Source organism: Hypanus sabinus, chromosome 6 (assembly GCF_030144855.1).
Source record: "Hypanus sabinus isolate sHypSab1 chromosome 6, sHypSab1.hap1, whole genome shotgun sequence".
NCBI lineage: Eukaryota > Metazoa > Chordata > Chondrichthyes > Myliobatiformes > Dasyatidae > Hypanus > Hypanus sabinus.
The window spans coordinates 152,458,573-152,482,379 of NC_082711.1; the positions used below are offsets into that span (position 1 = coordinate 152,458,573).

General features: G+C 41.1%; 1 protein-coding gene across 1 annotated transcript in view; it reads left to right on the forward strand.

Annotated features, from left to right (window-relative positions):
- Positions 1 to 22,604, forward strand: part of LOC132395957 (cytosolic arginine sensor for mTORC1 subunit 2) — a 187,261-nt gene extending 164,657 nt beyond the window's left edge. The window contains exons 9-10 of the mRNA XM_059973194.1: positions 2,088 to 2,190; positions 5,094 to 22,604. Coding sequence (XP_059829177.1) covers positions 2,088 to 2,153 — 66 coding nt within the window. The 3' untranslated portion in view covers positions 2,154 to 2,190; positions 5,094 to 22,604. The remainder of the gene's footprint in view (positions 1 to 2,087; positions 2,191 to 5,093) is intronic.
- Positions 22,605 to 23,807: the final 1,203 nt, after the last annotated feature.

The following is a 23,807-nucleotide window of genomic DNA, read 5'->3' on the forward strand; positions in this document are numbered from 1 at the left end:
TAACAATAAGCTGAAGTTCAATTCAATTCAGTTGTTCCCACCTTAACCTGAGGCAGTGAGGACATATATAGACAGTGTTGTCACAGCTCTTGCTGGAAGCAGTGCCCCAAGTGAATGGTCTCACTGATCACTTCGCCTCACAAAATAAGGACTGCTGCCTTGAAATTTGAGTTACACAGAACTGTTTCTTTCAGCACTTTAAACTGGATTCTTTTTTGTTGTCCCTTTTAAAAGGGTGTATTCCTGAGTGAAAACCCTGGAAAGCCTGATGTGCTTCCGGGGTCAGGAAGCACGGGATGATGTCATTCCCTGTACAGTGCCCACTCATTGTAGGAGGACTTGTATCATTTTAACTGGCTCAGTCTCAACCCTGATCCCAGCATCTGAAATGAGCGCCAGGGTTCCTGACGCTGAAAATACGCAAGGTCCACTCGCCTCGGTTAAGGCGGAAATTTCTGGCAGCAAGCCAATGGCAGAAACAGTGGATGGTGACTTTCTCTTAAGCCCTTCTCACTCATCCTTGGGCTCCACCAAAAATTATGGACAAATGCTGATGGTGAATTTCTGCTTAGATAAATTAGTAAACCTAAAGGTATTTGATATCAGAGTGGATTGTCCTCAGGTCAAATTTGGGTAGTAGTTGATTCCCTCATTGGCATAATGCTAAAGCTAAGGCCTGAACTATCCAGAAAAGCCTCAGTTTGGTTCCCAGTCGATGGCAAATTCACTCAACCAGTTGGCGCAACAATTAATTGGCCGCACAGTCAAAAAGAAGAAAGGTTGATCAGAATTAGTGCAGCTGTTTAGCATTCACTGAGCCAAAATGGAGAACCAGGTGGAGTTCGGAACATGTTTCTCTTATTCAAGTGCGAGGGACGGGGGGCTTCCAGTTGATAGTCACGTGGCCTCTTGCTCAAGATTGGTGGTTGCTTGTCTGGAGCCTCAGGATGAGCTTGGTGTTCCGGTGGTCTGTGGAAACCTCTCCCACTTCAACCCGCTCCGAGCTCATGCGGCGGTGACATCAGCAAGACCCAGTTCGCGGCTGACCCGGTCAATCTTGAGCAAAGCATCCATTCCTGCACAGTATCTGCACATAGGAATTGTTGGGTGCCGATACTTTCGCAATGCAAAGTTCTTCGGAAGTCAAGGATGAGTCGTGCCACCTTTTGCGTACGATCTATTTATTGACTGATTGAAGAGCAAAGAAGAAGAAACATCAGGAGAACAAAGGAGAAAAAAAGCAGATTGAAAAGTAGTTGTGGTCTTCTCATATTCAAACTAGAGATAACAGAATTCCATCGATAACAATTAACCTATTCATGTGGGGTGACACCTGCTACTGAACACTAAAAAGTTCTTCAAAAGATAGAGAAGCAACTGTATCATAATCACTGGAAAATTCTCTGAACTATTACATGCATATAGCTGATTATATGAAAATACAAACAAGCACATGAAAGTTAAACCACAAGAAAAGTAATAATTCTACACCCAAGTCCTACAGAATAAACAATTCAGCCTTATGAATCTGCTCCCCTCTTTAGAAATTGGCTGACCTATGACTGGCATCCAAATACCTCAAACTGTAATATTCTGGTTGACAAACAATTAATCTCACATTTTAAATTAGTTAACCTTATATCAATTGCCTCTCTCAGCAAGGAATTGCAAAATTCTAGATACAGAAGTGTTTCCCAAACATGATCCCTGAAATGTCCAAATCTTAGATTATGCCCTTGCAACCAACAAAGGTAATCCTCTTCTATTCACCTTTCTAGTTCTCTTCAGTATCTTATGAATTATGATCAAATTTCTCTGAATCTATTACAGTCCAGTGAACATCAACCTATTTTGTTACTTGTTTTTTTTTGCTTTCTGTAATCTAGTGTTACTGGTGCACTTCAAATAACTTGGGTGCTGCTTCCAATACTTAATGCATTCTTGATCTAGTGGAGCCTGGGTTAACAAGGTAGCTCTCATAAATTAAACTACTGTTAATAGGTTAGATTTTAAAACGAACACTTGATTGGGTAAGTTTTCATTCTGTTGATTTTTTTTTGTTAATTATGTCATCTGCTTGTTTCCAGGTACCTGAAGAAAATATCAACAGTGTGATCAATGCTCTTCAAGTAAGCCAGAACAAGAAGCATTAGCTGGGGAACAAAGATTCTGCCGTTTCTTCCTCGCACGGTATTTGAAGCTGAGCCTAGATTTGAAGACGAAGAGTGAAATAGAGAGAGAGAGCTTGTTTTCTTGGCGAGCTGTTGGTTTACTGAAGTTGTGCCCAAAGTGAATGTTTCCATTGTGTTCTTTGTGTGAACCTTGTCACAGTTTACTGGTAAAGTTGAAACCACTTTCTACCATATTTGCCACCTGTCCCAACCCCATCCGACTGCCACTGCGAAACAGCTGTGGCCATTAGCTGATGTTGCGTGAGTTGGTTGGGTTAGGTTGAAGACACATAATGTAGTAAGGTTGATCTCTGAGCGTGGTAAGGTGGCTAATTAAGTCCAGGAGAGTTTTGATCTGTAGATACCAGGTGTTGCTACGAGGCAGTAACCCAGTCCTGGAGCAAGTTCACATGGTGCCATTAACAGCAAGGGTGACATTGGAATCCTTTTCAGATCTCAGGTCACTATCTGACAGCTGTTAATTCTTTGGTAGTATCTTTTCGTCATTTCATCTGGAAGTTCCATTCAGTAGGCTCTCAACGCCATCCACATGATCCCACCAGCCATTGCAACATAGGTTAATGGTCATGCTGCTCTAGCTGTTGTGGCATCGTCATTACTGATTCCTCAAGTACCAATCTGACTGGGGGAAGTGCTAGCCGCGCATCACAGAAGCGTTAACTAAGCCTGCGTTTTAATCCTTTTGTTCTCCCATTATCAGGGTAACCACTGAAAATGCTTGCTGTTAAGGATTGACATTGGTATAATTGAGGCAAATATCTGAGCAGCACGCTGTTAGAGGAGGGCTGGCTTTCCACAGACATTCTGATGAGTGACAAATCAAAAGCGATGAGGGGCGGTCAATTCCCTTTCAAATAATATCCACTACCTGAACAAGTTATGTCCATTATAGAATCCTTTTGAATTTCACCAACACGGAGGATCAAGCCTGGAACCTCTAAATTTGGAGATAGGCTGCTGGGATGTAAAGAGGGAAATTTATCCTGGCTTTTAAAGTGCAGGGCGAGAGATTCCAACCCAGTCATTTAGGTTTCCAAAGAGGAACTCCCGACTGGTGGTCTACCTTGCTATTTTAAATGTAACTGCACTCTGTTAGGATTGGCCCACCTCTGGATTAACATAGTTCAAGCCAATAATCATATAGCATTAAGATAAACCTTTAATCTTTTTTGACTGGAGTTATACTTCCAAAGAGGCAACAAAGTAAACAATGTGCCATCCATTGGAGAGTTCTGAAAAAGGGGAATAGGCAAACCTCAGAAGGAAAATTAAAAGAAGCGGCATTCCAATACTGTTGCAGATCACATCTTCAGAAATGGCAAGAAGTAAGATTGTAATTGAAGTTACGTTGGCTTGGGGCTTTATTAACTTACAGTTCACCGTACGTACGGTTTTAGTATCTCAGCCCTTCATTTATCTATTTAAGGCTGATCTCAATTTCCTTTACCATATATGAAGTGTTGAAAGCAGTGAACATTGTGATTGCTATCTTCACCCTTTTGATTCTGTAATTGGGGGTTTATTGTTTCTCTTTTAGTAGGTAGCTGCAAATTTGGCACTTCTATCTCAGTGACAATGGTTACATTTCCTGATTTCTAACAGGTGCCACCTGCCCATGCAGAGCAAAGAATGTAGTGCTATTTATATTTTATACAGTAATTTGCACACAGTTGCCTGAATGCCCTTGAATGATAACTTGACTCTCCTTTCCTGGTGCAGGTGACCTCCTTATCTATCATTTCCTTATCCTCTATGTACACAGTTTGTGAATCAAATAGGACTGAAGTATTTTGTACCCCTACATCCACTGGAATATCCACTCCTTTAGAGGTGGGTAGAGGAAGAGTTTTGCTGTTGTAGACTCCACAGAATTATCTGGTGAACTCACAGTCACGAGAGGCAGAGTGGCCTCTCAGAGTGCTAAAGTGCCTCCTTTGCTATCTGTCCGCTTTTTTTGGAGGGGGGAGTACTAACAAAGGAAAGATCGTAGTAAAAGATAAATTCCAAGTTATGTTGTGAAACTAAGAACTCATCAGCCCTTGCCTGCTTTGAATTGATTTTATTTTGTTAAACTAAATTTTTTAATTGATTCAAGCCCGAGTTACAGATGAGACATTTTATCCTTATAGATACTGTATTTTATTATTGAAGAAAACGTGCTGAAACACAGAAACTTTTAGAAGTGTTTTTAACGCCAGCTGCTTGTTGAAATCAATGGTAGCGACAAAGTTTACAAGCTTGTGACTTTTGAACAGTAATAATCTTGCTTGGCATTAACATATCTGCTGTGCCACATTGGTGAACCGATTACGATCTCAATTTTGCAATCAAATATTTAGTTAGTTCCTTTTCTTACTCTGTCTAGTGGTTATTGTACTTGTTGTTGGTGAAGCACTGTGTGGTATATGGTGAGTGTAGTGCGTTCATTTAGAAATGCGTAAGTTGCCAACCAGATCTGAATGGCTGTAAGGATCTCTTTGTTCTGATCAACCTCTCTTCACTGGTGCCAATTCCTAAATGTATTCCAAAACATTAATACCAACAATGTTGCCCATCTGGCATCTGGATCTAATTGATATTCTCTTTCTAAGCCCCTTGAAATGGACCCTTGCTTCCTCATGTTTTGAGTTGAGATCCATGCGCCCTTCCTCCTGCTCATTCCAATGAAAACCTTACCAATGGTGTAGTCTCCCTCTTAAAATTTAGATGATGGACACTTGAATAAGCAAGGCAGGGAAGGATGGCCAATTGGAATAAGAGTAGATGAGCAAAAAGATCAGTATGAAAGTGATGACTGATTATTATTGATGCTGCAGGACCACAGAAAGCAGAGGTTGTTCATCCCAATGATGCTCAACTGATTTCTGCGCCCAAGACATTAAAAAAAATTCTCCATTGCAGATCGCATTAATGACAGATTTACTCAGCTCAGCACCAGCAAAAACACTCTACTCTCCTGATGTGACGTGCAGCATTATATTTTCCATTGGCTCCTGTATCTTTAACATGAAAAGTGCTCCATCACAAATAATTGCCTACTCATTTACTGATCTCAAAATGACCCCACTGGACAAAATGAACCCCACTGAGGTGCCAACTGGCAGTTTAAAATAGCCACCAATCTAATGGTGCTGGTACACGAACCTGGTTGGCTGAAGTCGTGGCAGATATAACAATTTTGCAACTTCCGTGTCAAATCTCCAAATAACTTATTTTGTTGGAATTGTTACCTAAACATGGACTTGACTGCATGAACTTTGCCACAGTCTGCGGACGATTAAAACAGAAACAACAGATTGGTGTGGGATTGCGAATTCCCAGTTTGCTCTTCAAGCAAAGCCATGCCTTTGGTTTTTCAATAGTCTTAACTGTTTTCCAGAAGTCTGACTCACAATATCTCATCAAACCTGCATCAGTTTCCTTCTTGGTTTTCATCTCTGTTCATTTCTGTAAAATTACTGTAGCTGTTTGGGACTTCCAATACTCACCAATTTCTGCTAACCAAGAGAATAGGCCAAATAATGGTGTTTGACTGTACCCCAATGGGAAATGTATTCTAACCAGCCTCCTGCAGAAATGAAAGTGGTGGTGCTTTACCACATGGACCACTGATAGAACTCATCCAGCTGAGGCAAATAAATTTAAGCAACCGAGGGAAACTGTGATGCTCTTAGTTGGAATCAAATTCGCAATCGTTCTCGCAATCTCTTACTGGTCCATGAGACAAAACAATATAGTTTTCAGTGCTCCAGCAGGCACCAAATTTCATTGCATGTTTCCTGTCGTTTAAATCTGAAGGAATTTGGAATGACTTTCTGAATAACATGGCAAAAACGTCTGAACAGTTCATCTTAAAACTATCATTTTGGAGAAAAGTGAGTCAGCAATAGAGATAGATAAACAGAAAGTGTTGGAAACGACTACAGGTCAGGCAGCATCTGTGGAAGAAGAAGCAGTTAATGTTTCAGTTCAAATACCCGTTATCAGAACTGGGAGAGAGAAGGTATGTTGATTTTAAGTTAAAGATGAAGTGGTGTAAGGTTAGGATAGAAACTACCTTTAAATATCTGAGGCCAGCGTTGTCATGGGGACACGCCATAATCAAAATCATCTAGTTAATGGGTTAATGGGGCCAACAGAGAGGGAGAACATGAACAAAGGGACAGAAAAGCCGTGAGCAGGGTTTTCCTTTCTTTGCAGTGTTTTGAATGAAGTGTTCCCTTCATAACTCCCTGGTCTGCTCTTCCACTGTCCACCAACCAATCCCATTCTGTTGTATAGGAACCAGAGAAATGCAATACCTGTAATCGCTTCCCCTCCCACCAAAAGATCAGGTGATTCACTTGCACTTCCTCCACTCCAGTGAACTGCCTTCGGCATTCCCCACATGGTCTCCTCTACACTGGAGAAACCAAACATAAGTGGGCGATTCTTTGTGAGTGATCCTGAGCCACATTAATTGGCCACTCCAGCGATGACCTATGTGCCGTTGGCCTTCTGTGCTGTTACAACAAAGCCCAACATAATCAGCCATGATGGAATGGCCAAATGGCCTAATTCTGCTCATGTGTCTTGTAACCTGAGAATCGGTGCTTTGCCTTCCCACTGTGCTTGTTGTAGCCTTCCAGATTCAATATCGAATTCAATGGTACACTTAATGTAAAGAAATGTATACAATATACACGCTGAAGTTCTTTTTCTTCGCAAAATCCACAAAAACAGAGGTGTGCCCTAAAGAATGAATGACAGTTAAATGTTAGAACCCCAAACTCCCCTCTTCCCCGTTCAAAAGCAGCAGCAAAGCAAGGTCCCCCCCAACAAAAAAGCATCAGCGCCCACCGAGCACTCAAGCGTGCAGCAAAACATCAAAAAAAAACGCAGACTTGTAGTGCCCCAGACTACTCATTTACCCGGTAATTTGACACATCACAGGTTCTCTCTCTCTCTCTCTCTCCCTAATAAGGGAAAAAGAGGTGTCCTGGTTTCACAGCGAGAGAGGACAAATAGGAAACAACTCGCTGACTTGCGATGTTATAAGTCTGTTGTGTTGCTACTTCCGAGCTCTGTGCCCAAAGATCTCGGGTCTCTGGGCACACAGCCAGCTCGCTGCTTTTGATCTTCCATCTCCCACGATGCACCAGGCGGCGGCACCAGCCTTGAATCTGCCAGCCTCCAGAGCCATGAAAATCCGGCACCCTGAAGGTGCGCTAGTCTTCCAGGCCGCGTTCCACAACATCAGTTAACTTGCTTTCTCTGTACCAAAACTGGCTGGCCTATCACTGACAAAGATTGTTCTTCTCTTACAGTGCGACCTGCTGCATGCATCCCACAGAACCACACTTCTCAAATTTTATGTTCCTTGGTTCACGTTTTGTCTCTCTGTAACAGCCCCCATCAACCACCTTTATAGCTTATCCCCATGGCAACCTCAGCATCATTTCATCAGGGAAATTGCCTGTGAATTATCTATCCCTCCTCCACTTTGTCAGTAACTTAAACCAGCTTGTTTTTTTCTCTTGCCCAGATCTGATGAAGGGACTTCAAGTTGAAGCGTTAACGCGGTTTCTGTTTTCACAGTTGCTGTCTGACCTGAAGACGGTTTCCATCATTTTCCGGTTTTATTGCAGATACCTAATGTCTGCAGCTGTTGAACTGTAAGCACTGAATTACTCAAGCCTTTGGTTCTGTGGAATTAAACCAACAAAAACGGTTGCAGTTTTAGGTTGCTTTAATTTGTTGAAGGTGGTACAGATGGAGCGGTACTGCATGGAAAATTAGCTTGCAGCCTAATTTGTACTGGTGACCAAGTTGCCTGACTGAGTTTGTCCCTATTTGCCTGTATTTGACCCAATCCCTTTAAACCTTAACCTTGTTTAAACCTTTAAGCAGTCCTGACGAAGGGTCTCAGCCTGAAACGTCAACAGTGCTTCTTCCTATAGATGCTGCCTGGCCTGCTGCGTTCCACCAGCATTTTGTGTGTGTTGCTTGAATTTCCAGCATCTGCAGATTTCCTCGTGTTTGCCCTTTAAACCTTTCTTATCCGCATGACAGTCCAAATGCCTTTTAAAATGTCATAATTGTACCACTCTACCACTTCTTCGGGTAACTGGTTCCATGTAAGCACCCCCCACCATGTGAAAAAAAAATTGCCCCTGGGGTCTCTTTTAAATCCTCCACTCTCATTTTCCACTTATGCCCTCAAGGTCTGGATTCCCCTACCCTGGGGGAAAGACTTCACGTATTCACCTCATCTCTGCCCCTCATGATTTGATAAAGCTTCTTAAGGTCACCCCTCAGCCTGCGACACTCCAGGGAGGAGCCCTCACCTATCCAGCCTCTCCTTATAACCCCAAGCCCTCTTGCTCCAATTCAGTGGCATTCCTGTGTTGCACAAGGCGTGCTATTGGGAGAAAACATGATCAGAAAATAATTTCAACAAGTGCTGCTCCAAAGCTTCCGTGTGTGTCACAGCCTGAACAGCCGGGTTATTAGTTCTGTGTCCACTGTACAGTGTATGACAGATTTGGTCTGACCTAAAGCAGGCCTTGTAAAACCTCTCCAGAGGACAGAGGGAATGGCCCATATTATCTCACTGGCTATGTTACCAGGGTGAGAACACCAACTATGCAGGTAGCTGCAGCCCTGCTGTGAGGCTGTAATAAACTTTGATCTCCTCTTCCTAAGATTAGCAGGGCATATTGCTGGGTAAGCTTGATAGCTCCAGGATGATGTCCTGGTTTAGCACTTGTTCCAGCTGATGCGGGAGGTATTTACTGCATGAAGTCAAACTCAAATCTGTGCCTGGAATGATTCCAGCATGATTGGGCACATTACTAATTATTATGCCAGAAAATAGCATCTAAGAATGATAAGAATCATAATTTCTATCCACAGTTTTCATTTTTCCCACATCACATTACCTTTTAACTGCAACTTCCAGTCAGGAAAGGCGTATTGGACATTACACACGGCAAGAGGACCCAGGCTGAGCCTACGGACCTGCCTTTTGATCTGACCCCTCTTGATCGATTGCATTCTTTCTACCTCACCCGCTGTCTCATTTCCCCTTAAAACACACGCATTTTCTTGAGATGCTTTGCGCAGTCGCATAATTCTGCAGAGGACCCGTCTCGCGGTTTCTTAGGCGTGGCTCTGTGCCCTGATACATCGTAGGTGTTAACCCTTCTCCACAGTGATGAACAGTTGTTGACTCACGCTCAGCCGCAAGTGGCGTTGCCTCCACCATTTTATCACTCTTGCGACTTGTTTATTTAAACCTACGTAATTATACTTCTTTGGTCAGTAGCTTTGCGGTTGTATTTTAATGAGCTGTCTTTGATTTTCAGGTAAACAGAGGTCTGATTCAATGATAGGTATCACCCAAGACTAAGAGTAACGAATGTGAAATATTATCTAATGCACTTTACTTGTGAATTTATGCTCACTCCAGGGTTAACCCTTCATCTTCTATGATGGGGGTTGAGGCCTGGGACTGATCAGCCATGATCAGATTGAATGGTGGGGTAGTCTTGACGGCCTGAGTGGGCTACTCCTGCTCCTGTATTGTTCACTTTTCCTTTGATTGTGTCTCAGTAACGTTACTTAACAGTTGGGTCAGTTGTCATTCACAGGCTTGTAATTTTTCCATTTATTGCATTCGCATAGTTGTGGTTAGTAGATCACTGAAATGATTATTCTTTTAACGAAGTTATTTCTAAAGGTTGATAATTCACCCCAGAGTACAACAGTTCTCTATTGTCTAATTCAACTGCTGTTTACACTGTAGCCAGTCTTCTGACCCAATTCATCATGCAACTGTATTTCCAATATTGGAGTCCGCTGCACAATGGGCTTCACATTGCAAATATTATTGAACTTGTCTGTACCTTCCTGTTGACAGTCTTGAGTTGTCAGCATTTCCTGTAAAGTGCCAGGAGCTGTATTTGCACACCGTCTCTGATAAATTCACATTTAGAGAAGCATAGAAATCATTCAGAAACAGAGCAAAAAAAATTGAAATAAAGCACTTTTCATTTGAAAGTTAGATTAGTTTCTACCTCAGAACTCAGGAGTCCTTCCTTGATTGAGTAAGCCTTTAATTCCTACAATCTGCTTTCCCACTCTGCTATGAGCATAGCTGGGAATGAGTCCTCAGATATTAGCATCTAAAGTTCTCAGCACTTCACGTGAGCAGTCACTATTTGATTGTGGAACACAATAAGATGACCCAGTACACTTCCCCGTTTCATTGTGAGCCCTTTCACTGTGGGGAAGGCATTCATCACCAAAGCTGCTTACATCACTGATCAGTTTCCTATTCCAGTGTCGCAATGGATTCCCTTCAGGGGCTTATTTCCTGGGCTTATGTAAAGGCAACATTGACTTAACCAATCAAGTGTTTGGCAAAGAAGAAGCACACAATCTTGAATAGGTCACTCGATTCCAGTTAAGGCGTGGCAGATGCTGAGGGAGAGAGCCGAATTCTTGGAGACTTCAAGGCAGCAGATTTTGTGATTTTCTACACTGGAGAACTCCCGGGAACACTCACGCTCCTCTTATGTGACAAAGGAAGTGGTTTCTTTTGTCTGGAGGTCTCTTCATTACTAAGGGGCTTCACCTTAGCATGAGAGCTATTGCTCTGCCAACATCCCATAGAAAAGTCGTGTAGTTCCTCTTGGCATAACTAAATTCCAGTTTGTGTTCGTTGACAGGACTTTCACCTTCTCTAGACTAATATCAAAGATGAAGGAAAAGGGTATTCAGAGTTTGCTTTTAACAGCCTTTTCACCTGCAAAGCACGGAATTGTGATGTGAGGTGAACTAGGATTCCAAATCATCCTTGAGAAAAATGTCATCTGCGACTGCAGACCTTCATCAAAAGTGTAGAAAACAGATTTAACCCCAATTTGGTCACAAGGTATATAGACCTGTCTAACTTTCATCCATCTGTTGCTGGGAATTATTTGTAGTCATCCATTGATCTGTGAAAGAGTCTTGGAGAATCAAACAATGTTAATCCTTTAATCCTTCCATAGGATTTGAACTCAGTGCTTCAAACACTTGTGTTGCCTTCCATAATCCCATGGTTGGCTTTGCTTTGATATTTTTGTAGAAGACCAGCTTTTTATCTGTACTGATTTCTTACAAAAAGAATCAAAGTGCCAGGTATTTAACTGGTAAAGTCTTGATGCTTCATGACCTCAGAATAGGTTGATCATTGCTTATTGCCAAATTTTTGTCCCAACGCAGTTTGGAACATCATCTTGATTAAACACCGAAGACTGGGTCCAATAGCATTGTTTAAATCTTTTTTAAATCCCCTCGGCTTGTTTCAGTTTCAAAGGCAGCAAAACCTTTTCATTTGTAAACTCTGCCAAAAGCCATGCTGGTTGAATGTAACTGTTTCAAAGGAAACGGTGCTTCAATAATGTAATCTCCTATGATATTCCCGGAGTTTTGTCACATTAATTAATGTTACTGGTGCTCTCTACATTTGCATTTTAGGCTTATATAAACTTCAGAAAAAGCCCATATTTGTGAAAGGAGAAACTTCTGTTCCTTATTTATTTTGTGGGATTTTTAACTCCTGTGGCTTATTTCCTATCAGTTCATTTTTGCCCTTGCAGTAATGTTAGTAACCAGAATTTTTGAACGGATACCATACAGTATGAATTTCTCTCTGTTTGGCTAGCCTCCCGATAATGTGAAGTTAGCATTGTTTTATTGAATGATTGATAATAATAAGCAGCAAGGTCAAAGAGATCTGTGTTCTTGTTGAATCAGTTATCCTAATTTATGACCAGTCACACTACAACTAACTTATTAGCCTGGGAAGGAAATATTTACAAAATGTATAATTATGTTACCCATCTGGAAAGTAGATCCTGCCATAAGTTCCAGGCAGGCTGACAATCAGGGTTCAGCTGCATCTTGAGGCGATGGAACCACATTCCAATAAACCTTCTACAACTGGATTGGAACCCACTGTACGTTATAGTCAAGGATTACTGGTCGGAATAAAATTGAGCTTCTCAATGTAAATTTTTTCTTGGTGTATCATCAACTATGATCTTTCTAGTTATTCATTGCAGTAGTAATTTTCATTGAAAAATTACTTCAAACTGTCTGTGGTTTAAATGAGCAATACCTTATAATAAAGACTGGTGAGACTTTTAAGTGGAGCTTCAACCATGCTCAATACTGAACATCTAATCAGATTGTATTGTTCAGGCAGGGTGATTTTAGTGACATCTCATTAATTTTCCCCCTTTGCACCAACTAGATCAGAATAATGTGGTGCTTTTAATTTATGATGCTAACAATGTGATCTCATTTAGTTTTGATTATACATCTGATTGCTTTGCTGTAAGTCGAAGAACATTACATGTTTTTAACAAGCTCATTCTTGCATGAAATTGTTTGTATGTAACCCTCTTGAAGGAGAATAACATAGCGGGGTTAATACTGGAAATAGTGGATAATTACTCCTAGGGAAATAGCAGGTGTTTACTATTATTGCAATAATTTAGAAATAGGCAATCACCTCATGTACACTACATATAGTCTCAATCCACATATTGTGCAAACTGTGGTAGAAAGACTAGGAGACCATGGGTGTAGATTTCTACTTCAGCTGGGATGCAGTGTGTTGAATAATCCATGCAAAAAGCAGCTGATCTACACCACCACCAAAATTATCAATTCTGTGAAATGAGTCTGGTGAAGATGTAGACACAAGACCATAAGACATAGGAGCAGAATTAGGGCATTTGGTCCATCGAGCCTGCTCTGCTGTTTCATCAAGGCTGATCCATTTTGCTCTCAACCCCATTCTGCTGCCTTCTTCCCATAACTTTTCATGCCCTGGCAAATGGAGAACCTATCAACCTCCATCTTATATACGCCCAGTGGCCTGGCCTCCACAGCCGCCTGTGGCAACGAATTCCACAGATTCACCACTCTCTGGCTAAAGAGATACTTTCTCAGCTCTGTTCTGAATGGGCATCCCTCTATTCTAAGACTGTATCTTCTGGTCCTAGACTCACCCACCATAGGAAACATCCTCTCTACATCCACTCTATCCTGGCCTTACAACATTTGATAGGTTTCAATGCGATTCCCCCCCCCCTTCCATTCTTCAGAATTCAAGCGAGTACAGGCCCAGAGCCATCGATCACGCCTCATACGAAACCCCCTTCATTCCCGGAATCATTCTCATGAATCTCCTCCGCTTCCTCTCCAGCTGTGAAAGTTTGTGCTTCTTTGAGAAGACTCAAACTTTTCCCCCAGCATGTATGCAAAACAAAGAAGGTTCTGTTGAGTAACCCCTTTTCTTCTAAATAGTTAAGATTTGCTTAGATTGGAGGTAATACCACTTACACAATAGGCTCTTCTAAAGATGGTATTTGTTCTGTGGGCGCCATTGGGGGAGAACAATAAAACATTGGCTTTTCCTTATAAAATATAGGTCTGAGATGAAATCCTCAAGCTTCATAAACATTATGTTGGTGGCTCTCTATGCCAACAGCCGCACCCATGTTGGGGCCGATCGCAGTAATTTTCGTTAGCTATGGAAATTGTAGTTAGGTTGGCTCCAAACCTGATCAGACTATTAACTTCGGTATGCTAGTGAAACAGGGGAGGCCGTCCTAAATCGTCAAAGGCAGCAAACAATCAACGTTGTTGACTCCAAAGGAGCTGTTTTGTGTCCTGAAAACACTTGGGAATGGAACATTGTTCTCATACTCCCTGCACAAACCCCAGAACAGTCAGAAACTTTGAGGATTATCCCACATAATGTTAGAACAGGGTTCATTAAAGCACTTCTAAATCCATATTGAGAAGATGCTGGACATTAAATAGTAATCAAATGAATTTTAATTTGATTATAACAGGGTTTTGTTTTAGCCCTAAAATGGAAAGCTTGTGAAATCTTTTATTCCCATACAGAATAATATGTGTCGGCTGTGTCTTCACATTAAAGCTCATGATGTATAGAACTATTTAATTGCTAGTTTCTATTTATGCATTTTACTTCATCAAGCAAACAAGGTGAATACAAATGAAGAACGCTGTAGGTGTGAAATTACACTCTAGGACACAGGTATCAAAATGGTTGATGTGTGTGACTCACCAGCCTCTCACATCCCAATCAGGTTTAATGTCACCAGCATATGTCCTGAAATTTGTTAACTTTACGGCAGCAGCACAACAAAATACATGATAGATAAATATAGAGAAAAGATACTGAATTACAGCAAGTGCATATACGTTTTCTAAATATATGGGCTCCTTTGGTCAGAGTTGACCATGGATGTTGCATCCTGGCTGTCTAGATACACAAGCTTGGGCAGTACAATGTGGAGAGCAAGCTGTTACCCATGTAGCAAGCTGCCTCTCTCCATGCAACTGATGAACCCAAAGGAACAGCAGAGACCAATACAGTTTGGAACCAGCAGCGTCACAAGAGTTGCCAGTCAGTGTTGAACTCAATGTAGAACTGCCTTAGGGACTCCAGCTGCAGATTTTTCCCTCGGGGTTTACTCCCAAAGCCTTCCCCATGAGTGGGTATAGCTGCAAGGCAGTGGAGGTTTGAGATCAGAGTTTTCCTTCTCGATGAGCTGCCAACCACGGCTGACAAGCCCCTTTTGCCCGAAGCGACTGGTTTTAAGGCACCAGTAACCAGCCTTTGCCTCTTCTCCTGTCAGTAGAAACAGGTCTGCCAGGCTTACCAGCTAAGACGCACGTGACGGCCAGAGCTGGACTTGGTTGTCAGAGCCTATTTGAGGCGCAAGCCATTGGGAGCATTTAATAGGTAGTGGGGGCTTGTCCCCATTGCCACCCCCAGCTATAACAACCTTAAATAGTTAAGTTAAAATCAGCAGTGCCAAAAAAAACAAAATAAAAAGGTAGTGAGCTGGTGTTCATGGGTTCAATGTCTGTTTACAAATTGGATGGCAGAGTGGAAGAAGCTGCTCCTGAATTGTTTGGTGTATGCCCTCAGGCTTCTGCACCTCCTTCCCAACAGTAACAATGAGAAGAGGGCATAACTTGGGTGGTGGGGGTCCTTAATGATGAAAGCCACCTTCTTAAGGCACCGCTCCTTGAAGATGTCTTTGATACTACAGAGGCTAGTACCCATGATGGAGCTGACTGATTTTACAAGTAAACTTACAGGCATTATGGCAGAGAACTTGTTCATTTTAATGAATAGGAAATTATGGGCAGGACTTCCAAAGTTTCTCAGGCCAAGAGATAAACCTAGATCCTTTACATTAATAGCTAAATCATCCCTGATAAGTTTGAAGGCTCTCACTCTGTTCTTCAGCCTTTTTATTAAACAGTATAAAAAAACATGATGAGAAATTTCACACTAACACACAGCCTTCAAAGAATAGTACACAGCTCAGGGCTTGTCCTAATCACGATGGGCGTTGTGAAATCCTTCACAGTTGGTGTTCACTGATAACACAGTGCAGATCTCAAATAGGTTACACTGCTTTTGAAGGAACCAAGTCAAAAAGAGGATAAATATTTGGAAATTACTACACAAAGATGTAACTTGAATACCAACTTTGCAGTGTGTAGGAATGTTACGCATGCAATCTAACCTAGAAACAAGGAACTGTGTGGTATTAGCATTACAAATAGAAAATCGTATGTAATTTAAGAATCCTAACATGAAAATTAACTTTCAAAATATGTCTGATTTCTGGATGTGGTGCTTTTACTCTGCAGTTCTTCCTAAGTCCTGATTTCTAGCTTGTTAATAGCCTCACTTGCAGACCAACCGTAGCATATGTTTTGAATTAAAAACCGGTTCAGATCACTTATGATTTGATTTTTTTCCCCAGCCAATCTCCAGAATTGAAACGATTTCCAGTTGATTCCATTGACTATTGCATCAGGGAAAATGTGATATGGTTGTTTCCACAAATGAGAAGTTTGAAAGTAAAGTTTGAACCGTCTGATACTTTGAAACCTTCTCCCCAGTTTATCAAGGCGGGCACAGTCAGAACTTCGCTGTTATTCTCAATTTCAGTTATAACAAAAACACATGGAAACGTTCTAATCCTAACCCTCTGAGTCACACAAGGTAAATAAGTATTGGAAGAAAGTCAATGTAGCTTAGGGAAGGCTAGTTGTTTTGTGGAGAAGTTCTGTGGAGTACTAAATGTTGCTTATTTAGAAAGCATTTGGTGCTTGCTGATGTAACCACGACCGTGACGTTATTTTCAAGTTGTATGGGTGTGCTGTCATTTTCAGAAAATATGAGTGAATGTGTTGGAGGAGGGAACTGAGGCTCTAGGAAAGTGCTGAGTGAAATTCAAAGTGAGCCCACTAAATGCAAAGGAACATTTAGGCCCAGGGCTGTCCAGTTGTTACTGACGAGCTGCTTTTAGTACTGCTTGATTTGGAAGAGTATCACTAGTTGGCAATGGAAAGGTGTGAACGATTGATATTGGGATGGTGGTGTGACTTGGTCATATCTATGCTTGTCTGTTTTTTAGCTACTTCATTGAATTTTTATGTCTAAATTTCTAACTTGGGCTGAGTGATACTGTGGTATATGAATCATCTGACATTCTGCCTGAGAATGGGGAGAATTTGCAGCAGAGTAACTGTATATTCCGTCTGGGTAGCCTCCAACCTGATGGCATGCAAATCTATTTCTCCTTCCAGTATTTTTCCCTTCCCCCTCCCCTCTTCTATTTCCCAATCTGGCACCTTACCTCTTCACACCTGCCCATCTCCCCCCCCCCCCCCACCTCCCTTTCTCCTACGGTCCACTCACCACCTCTCCTATCAGATTCCTTCCTCTCCAGCCTTTCCCACCCACCTGGCTTCACCTATCCCCTAGCTAGCCTCCGTCCCCCACTCCCATCTTTTTGTTCTGCTATCTTCCCCCCTTCCTTTCCAGTCCTGACGCAGGGTCTCAGCCCAAAACGTCGACTGCTTATTCATTTCCATAGGTATGGCCTGAGCTGCTGAACTCCCCCAGTATTGTTGTTTGGATTTCCAGCATCTGCAGACGTTCTTGTGTTTATTGTTATTATAGTCGGACTCTCTGTACTGTCCTTACTCCTTGATGTTTCCTCAGTCAATATTAAGAATACTTGACCCTTTTTAAAAGATCTCATTCCTCGGTCCAACCTTATAATTATTTTCTTCCTTTTAAAGTGTAAGAGTGAACTTGGAACTTCCCCATCAATTGGGAATGGGTAGTAGATCATTAACCGACAGTTTTAAACTGGGCCGGAGTATTCCTCTTGACTTTAAAAGCAATAGGAAATTGGATGTAGTGTAAAGCTAGCTATTGATATGTCCAGTTTCACACGGGCAGCTTCACTCTGGTGTTTGTGCCTGACCGGTTATTTGTGATGTTCTAATAACCCACCAGATTGCAGCTGGATTTAATGCTGATGATAGGCTGCTGTTGCCATGATGAAAACCTGCATTCGCATCTTGGAAGGAGTTGGCCTCCGTCGATTTGTACCCATACACACACACACAAACTGTGCAGAAAATACTGAATAAAGCAGGGAACACAGCCTAGAAGGGAAGAAGGTTAATTCCAGGTCATTCACCTCCCTTCAGAACAGTTGCAGCATTTTCTGTTCCCCTTTCAGGTTTACAGTCCTTCCATATTTTGCTCTTGTATATTAGGTTACATGATCTTGACTATAAATTGCCATACTAAAACTAGCTTTATCGTTTGATGCTGTGTCCTTGGTAGGAAGCTCCAGCTGGTAGAAGTACCTCTCAGTAGGGGCTAATCGGAATGAATGTTCACCCACTTGTTCAAATGACCCGAAGCTGGCTTGCACACCTACCCCGATGTTTCAGTGCGTTCCTCCGACACCAGGGCTCACTGATAGGTGCATGCCATTTAAAACATTGGTTCGTTTAGCAAATATGGTCCTACACTACAGCTAGTTTTTCATTTTCACTCAGTATTGAAAAGAGGATTTCCAGCTTGCTGGAATCCTAATTGAAGCTATCAATTGACTTCCATCCATTAATCCATTCCCATTGTCCTGCACGTCATCATAACTAGATACAGTAGCAAGTATTTTTCAAAAAGGCAATGCAGCATTTCAGCGACACTAAAGGGCAAGTGAGGAAGGAGAGTAATTTTTAAATATGGATTTCTCAGTAGATTTTGGAATACTGTATTTTGATTTGAGTGCCACCCACAGTGCTCGAGTGCTTCTTGCTGAACAAACCTGTGGGGTGGGGGGAAGAGTGGTTGTGGGCAATTTCCGTGACAGGGTCACATCACTGTCGCCCTCTGGCTCACAAATTCCCATTTGCCGATCGTGTTCGAATTGCCTTCTGCTGCAATTAAGTGTTTTTAATGAACTTAGTGATTTTTAATTTTTTTTTCCTGAAAGAATTTGGAATTAATAGTTGTGAATTATTTGAAAGGAGCAAAGCACACCAGCATAAACTGGAATTAGGTAGTGTTCAGATTGTATCCAATTTAGATTTTTTAAACTTGCAAGTTAACGTAGTTAATTTCTGTTCATTTTAGTGAGGTTGTTCTGTGATTATTCAAAACTTATATGATGCGTTAGAAGCCACAAGTGTGCAGAACAACTCTTTGCAGTTATATGTTAACTTGCAGCAATATATAGGTAAAAAAGTAGTCTCTTGGAATAAAATTTAATAAGATTTTGAATGTTTTGACAGTAAAATGCTTTAATCTTACTGTGGTGCTGTAATGTAAGCAGTGGAGAATCCACTTGATCAGTATTCATAAAACATCTTAATGACAGATGTTCTTGCGTGCGTGTGTTTACAGAAATTGTTCTGTGTCATGATTAGGTTGTATGTTGTTTGCACAGTATTGCACAAATAGTGACTGCTTTGACCACAGATGGATCAATGGGATACAGGAGCAGACAGGAAGGTTGGTAACCCTGCTAAAATTTGACAGCCAGTCACTGTTTTGCTCACCACTCAGTTCTATTGATTGGACATCCTCTGGCTAACAGCTACCAACTCTCAGCTAATTGACTAAAACCTAAGCCAACTGACGGTTGTTGACAAGGAATGGGCAAAGAGCTCCTTCATCACCACGATGCTCATCCGCTTCAGCAAAGTGGAACCGCAGATATTTGCACATGACCAATATAAATAACCATAGAGTGGACGTGAAGCCGAAATCCAGTTAAAGTGCATTTAGAAACTAGCTGACTGGAGATTTTACTTGTTCTGTTGATGATGTCAAGACTCAGGAGCTTGGTATAGTTTGCAGTTTTGTTCATTCATGGAGGATGAGTCTCATATTTATAAATCTTGCAAACTAACTCAAATAATCTGTTCTCCCAGGGGAAATAATGTCCGAATAATGCCTTTCAATAGTTAACACCTTGCAGGTGGTCAGCACCCATTCTATTAAGACTGAGATAAGGATGCCTGTCTGGCAGTTATTATTAAACATAAGCTGAGTTGAATCTCAGTTGGTTCCCAATTAACAACCAAAGAAATGCGAGCCTATGGTGTCGCTATTAATATTCCATCCGCCTTCAGTCCCCAGTTTAATTTGGTGCGGTTCAAATCAAGAAAAGGTGCTCTGTACAAATCTCATCCAGACGTCCATGTTGGTGAGGGATAAACTGATTGTAACAAAGAGAGACCACATGGGAAACTACTTGCAAAGGAATTAGCAAGTTTTGGTATGGAAAATAGAATATTCCTGTTAACTCTAAATTATACACATTGTTATTTCTAACAAGATTTCACTCTTTCAGAAATAACCGATCAATTGGTATGCAGATTATTTGTGTTACATCTTGAGAAGGTTCCAATTGAATGGAACTGGGGTGAATTTGTATTTCTTACTTGCTAATTCTTTTGCAAGTGGCCTCCCCGTGGGCTCTTTTAATTGTGATCTGTTTATCCTTAGCCAAAATGAACAGGATGTAGGCCCTACGGTGCTGGAGTGAGCTAGAGCCATCTTTAAGACCACAAACGTAAATGATGCCAAGTTAAATTGATAACCAAATCAGTATGAAACTGGACAGTTGATTGGATGCAATTCAACTGGGCCACTTGGCTCAACTGCACTATGCAGTTGTTAATAGTCCACGGAAGTGGAATATTTTAAATACAAATTATAGGTGTTGCATTGTAAGGTGAAGATTTATAATATGTTACTTTTCCGAGAACTATTCCATTCAGAAGAACTGCTAACTTTGAGTAATGTTATATAATAGTTTTCTGAACACTATTCCAGTCATAAGGAGAGCAGCTAACGTTTGTTATTACAGACTGATGGTGGTGAGAAACACAGCATTGAAGAAAAGCAAAAGTATTTTTATTCTGTGATTGAACTATTAAAATGCAGGTGTTATTACATTCCTGGTGTTATCTATAGTATTGTGACACAGCAAGCTATCATACAGAATCCTTTACATCAAAATGTTTCATTCTTTTGCTGGAGAAGCTTATAATTGGTGTCAGTTAAAGAAAGCAGTCACTACTTGTGATGATACAATATACTCTTGGGCTAGAAATGAAGAAGGAAATCAGAATACTGGTGACCTTTGACCTAAAACTAAGCAGGTACATGACATCTTTGAGCAAAAAAAGTTGTGCATTGGTGTTGTTCATTGAATGTTTAACTATCAAAGGCTGCAAGAATTATAATGGATGATTATCCAGAAGAAACACTTGTATCTGAATGAATATAATTATAATTGCAATGGGATTTTAATTGGTGCTTTTCTTTACCTGTACTCCATCACTAGATTTTCACTGATACCGAGGCTTTAACAATTATTTCTAAAAGAAATTGTTATGATGCCAAAAACATTTCTAAGGAAATGTTTTAAAACATGCCCCTCAGAACAGAAATGTGATAGCTTAATAGTGTAAAACACTGATTTTTAATTTAGTGCTTTTTGTTTACTGCTTATAATTCATTTTAAGTGCCTTTGTATCACTTATCATTGACACATCTGTTTAAAAAGATCAAAGGTGTTTACCTTTTGAACTGTGGGGAGTTCTGTGAACTGGCAGTCCAGCTGGGGAGCACCTCGTGAAGCCAGCCAGCCTTATAGCTGCTGTGGCATGGGCAGCGTCCCAGGGTGCGTCTGTGGTAGCACAAAGGCCACTCTTTCAGAGCTCACGGAGGGCAAGTGACAGGAGACAAAGCTTCAAATTTCACTACGTGCGCTTTTTGGAATGGGGAGGTCAATTCCAAGTGCACACTTTGCGCCGAAAATTGTATGAGGAACCACACTGTGAAAAATATGTATGCTTCTAATGAGATCTAACACTTCTTGTCAGCATCTTCTTAAATAGCACTCTGTTTTAAGTGGTGTGTGGTTAGAGCAGTGCTTGATTGCTGATAAAAGAGCAGGTACTTTATAGTTAGAATTGTCCTCCATCTGGAGAACTTTAATATTGGATTACTTGTGATGTACGTAAGCACTGGACACCCGAGATTATATCTGCTTAATATAAAAAGAATTGCAGCGATTTATTCTTCAATGACCTTTTAATATAATTTCTAAATTTCCGGATGATCACCTACACAATAAACACGGCAGCATATCAGGCATCCCAAAATATTAGTTCAAATAGTCCTGCTGATTCCTGCAGATTCTCACTATCTTCTAAGAAGTACCATTAAGTGTTTTGCTTTGTGAATGGGGAGGATGTGGAAAAAGTAACACACAAGAGTTTATTTATTGTGTTACTAATTTGATAGCGGCACTTAATGCCTGGACAGGAGGCTCAGATTCTGCCTGACAATGGTAAGGTACTCACTAAATTTTAAACTTGTCATACGCTGCTGGGAGACATGAATGCCACATGTTGATAAAAGTTTGGAACTACAAGGTTAGAGTGAACTTTTTCTTCCCAAAAAATCTTAAACAGAACAGTGGCAAGTCATTGTGAAATGGAAGCCTGTACCAGAAGTTGAATATTGCTCACAAGTAAATGACTACAATATTTTTTTGCCTCAAAACAAATGTGGCAATTAGTTATTTCTTTAATGAGGGTTTGCTTTGATTCAGTCACTGATCTAGTCCAAGAGTATACTTTAAAGCTAGACTTCTGTTTCCTTAATTATAATGAACATTAAAAATGACAAGCAAAAGCTTTCTAAGGAACAGAAGAGCTCGGTTGAAACCAGTGCTGTCTGTCTGTGAATGTCAGAAAGTGCACATGCTTTTGTTCGCTAGTCTTAAGCTGAAACTGAAGATTTATGTACTGTAAGTAAAATTAATTCATGTTTCAAACAAAAGACAGTATATTTTGTACTTTGTAACGTGTTAATTAAAAATAGAAAAAAAATTTCAAAAGGCCAATAAGTGTGCTTTTGTACTTGGAACAGTGTGTTATTTTGCTGCTTTTGTGACTATAGGCTAAAATAAATAATTTGCTAAGGTCCTTCAAGCAATGTTCTATGTATTAATTGTTTCTTTTATTCTTTTATCAACAAAATCACACCAGACAATGAAATGCTTTACTATCTCTCCTCCTCCAACATCACATATCATTCTAAAATTTAACCCTAACCAGCCAAAGTGGTGATGGGAGGAGTTAAGAGTAGGCCAAGTCCTCTACATGACCTGAGGTTGTTTGCATACTCCAAGACGCAAAAAGGCCCTACTATAGGCAGCTGAGTTATGGGGTAATGGCAAATAGGTAGAGCTGAGTCCATGGCCTAATCAGCCATGATTCTTATTGAAGAATCTCGGGTGACAGGACAGATGACCTTATCTACTTCTGGGGGCTTGGTTTAAATTTTCAGCCCAAAGACGACATAAACTTGCCAACAAGAAGGTGTGCACCATCTGAAGTCTGTAATCGAACCTTCGCAAAAGATAACGAGAAGTTGAAAGTGATCCCAATAAGAACACCCCTTGCTGGCTAAGAGCAGTAAGAATCCTTCACCATACCCTCTGCCCCATACTTCCTCTGCAAGCTTTAAACCAAAGCCTTTTTGCCTCCTATGATCCACATTCTTCCACCTTGTCAATCCCTAAAGGTTGTTTTACCTCCATCCTCTAGACGCCTACTCCAGTGAACTGAGCTGGTAAAACTGACTTCCAGGGATGCCGTCCTGCTGAAGGGTCTCTGCCCGAAACATCAACTGTACTCTTTTCCTTAGATGCTGCCAGGCCTGCTGGGTTCCTCCAGCATTTTGTTTGTGGGAGCTCGTAGATTAGCTGTTCACAGCCTCTTCCATAGAACTGACTGCTGATGAGTTAGATTTAGCTGAGAGTCTGTTCAAACACACTTCAATGAGCCTCTGAGATTGAGAAGGTCTGCAGCCTAGAAGAGGGCCCTTACTCTGGGACTCGCACCATCTTCCAAGTTCGGATGAACTGAGCAGACTGGTTATGAGGAGAACCATGGCCATGTTGCCTCATCATAGTAGCCCAACAGGATTGCACGGATTCCCTTTCCAAAGGATATCGATAAAAGTGACAAAAAATGTTTGAATCAAAAGTAAGGAAGTGTTTATTCAAGCAAGAGTGATATAATAGGAAAATTATCTAGGAGATGCTGTGTCATGGATGCAGTGAGTTTCTATAGTCATGTAGTTTATTCTTGTGTGCACGTTGTGCATAGTGTGATGCCTATCCTTTTGTT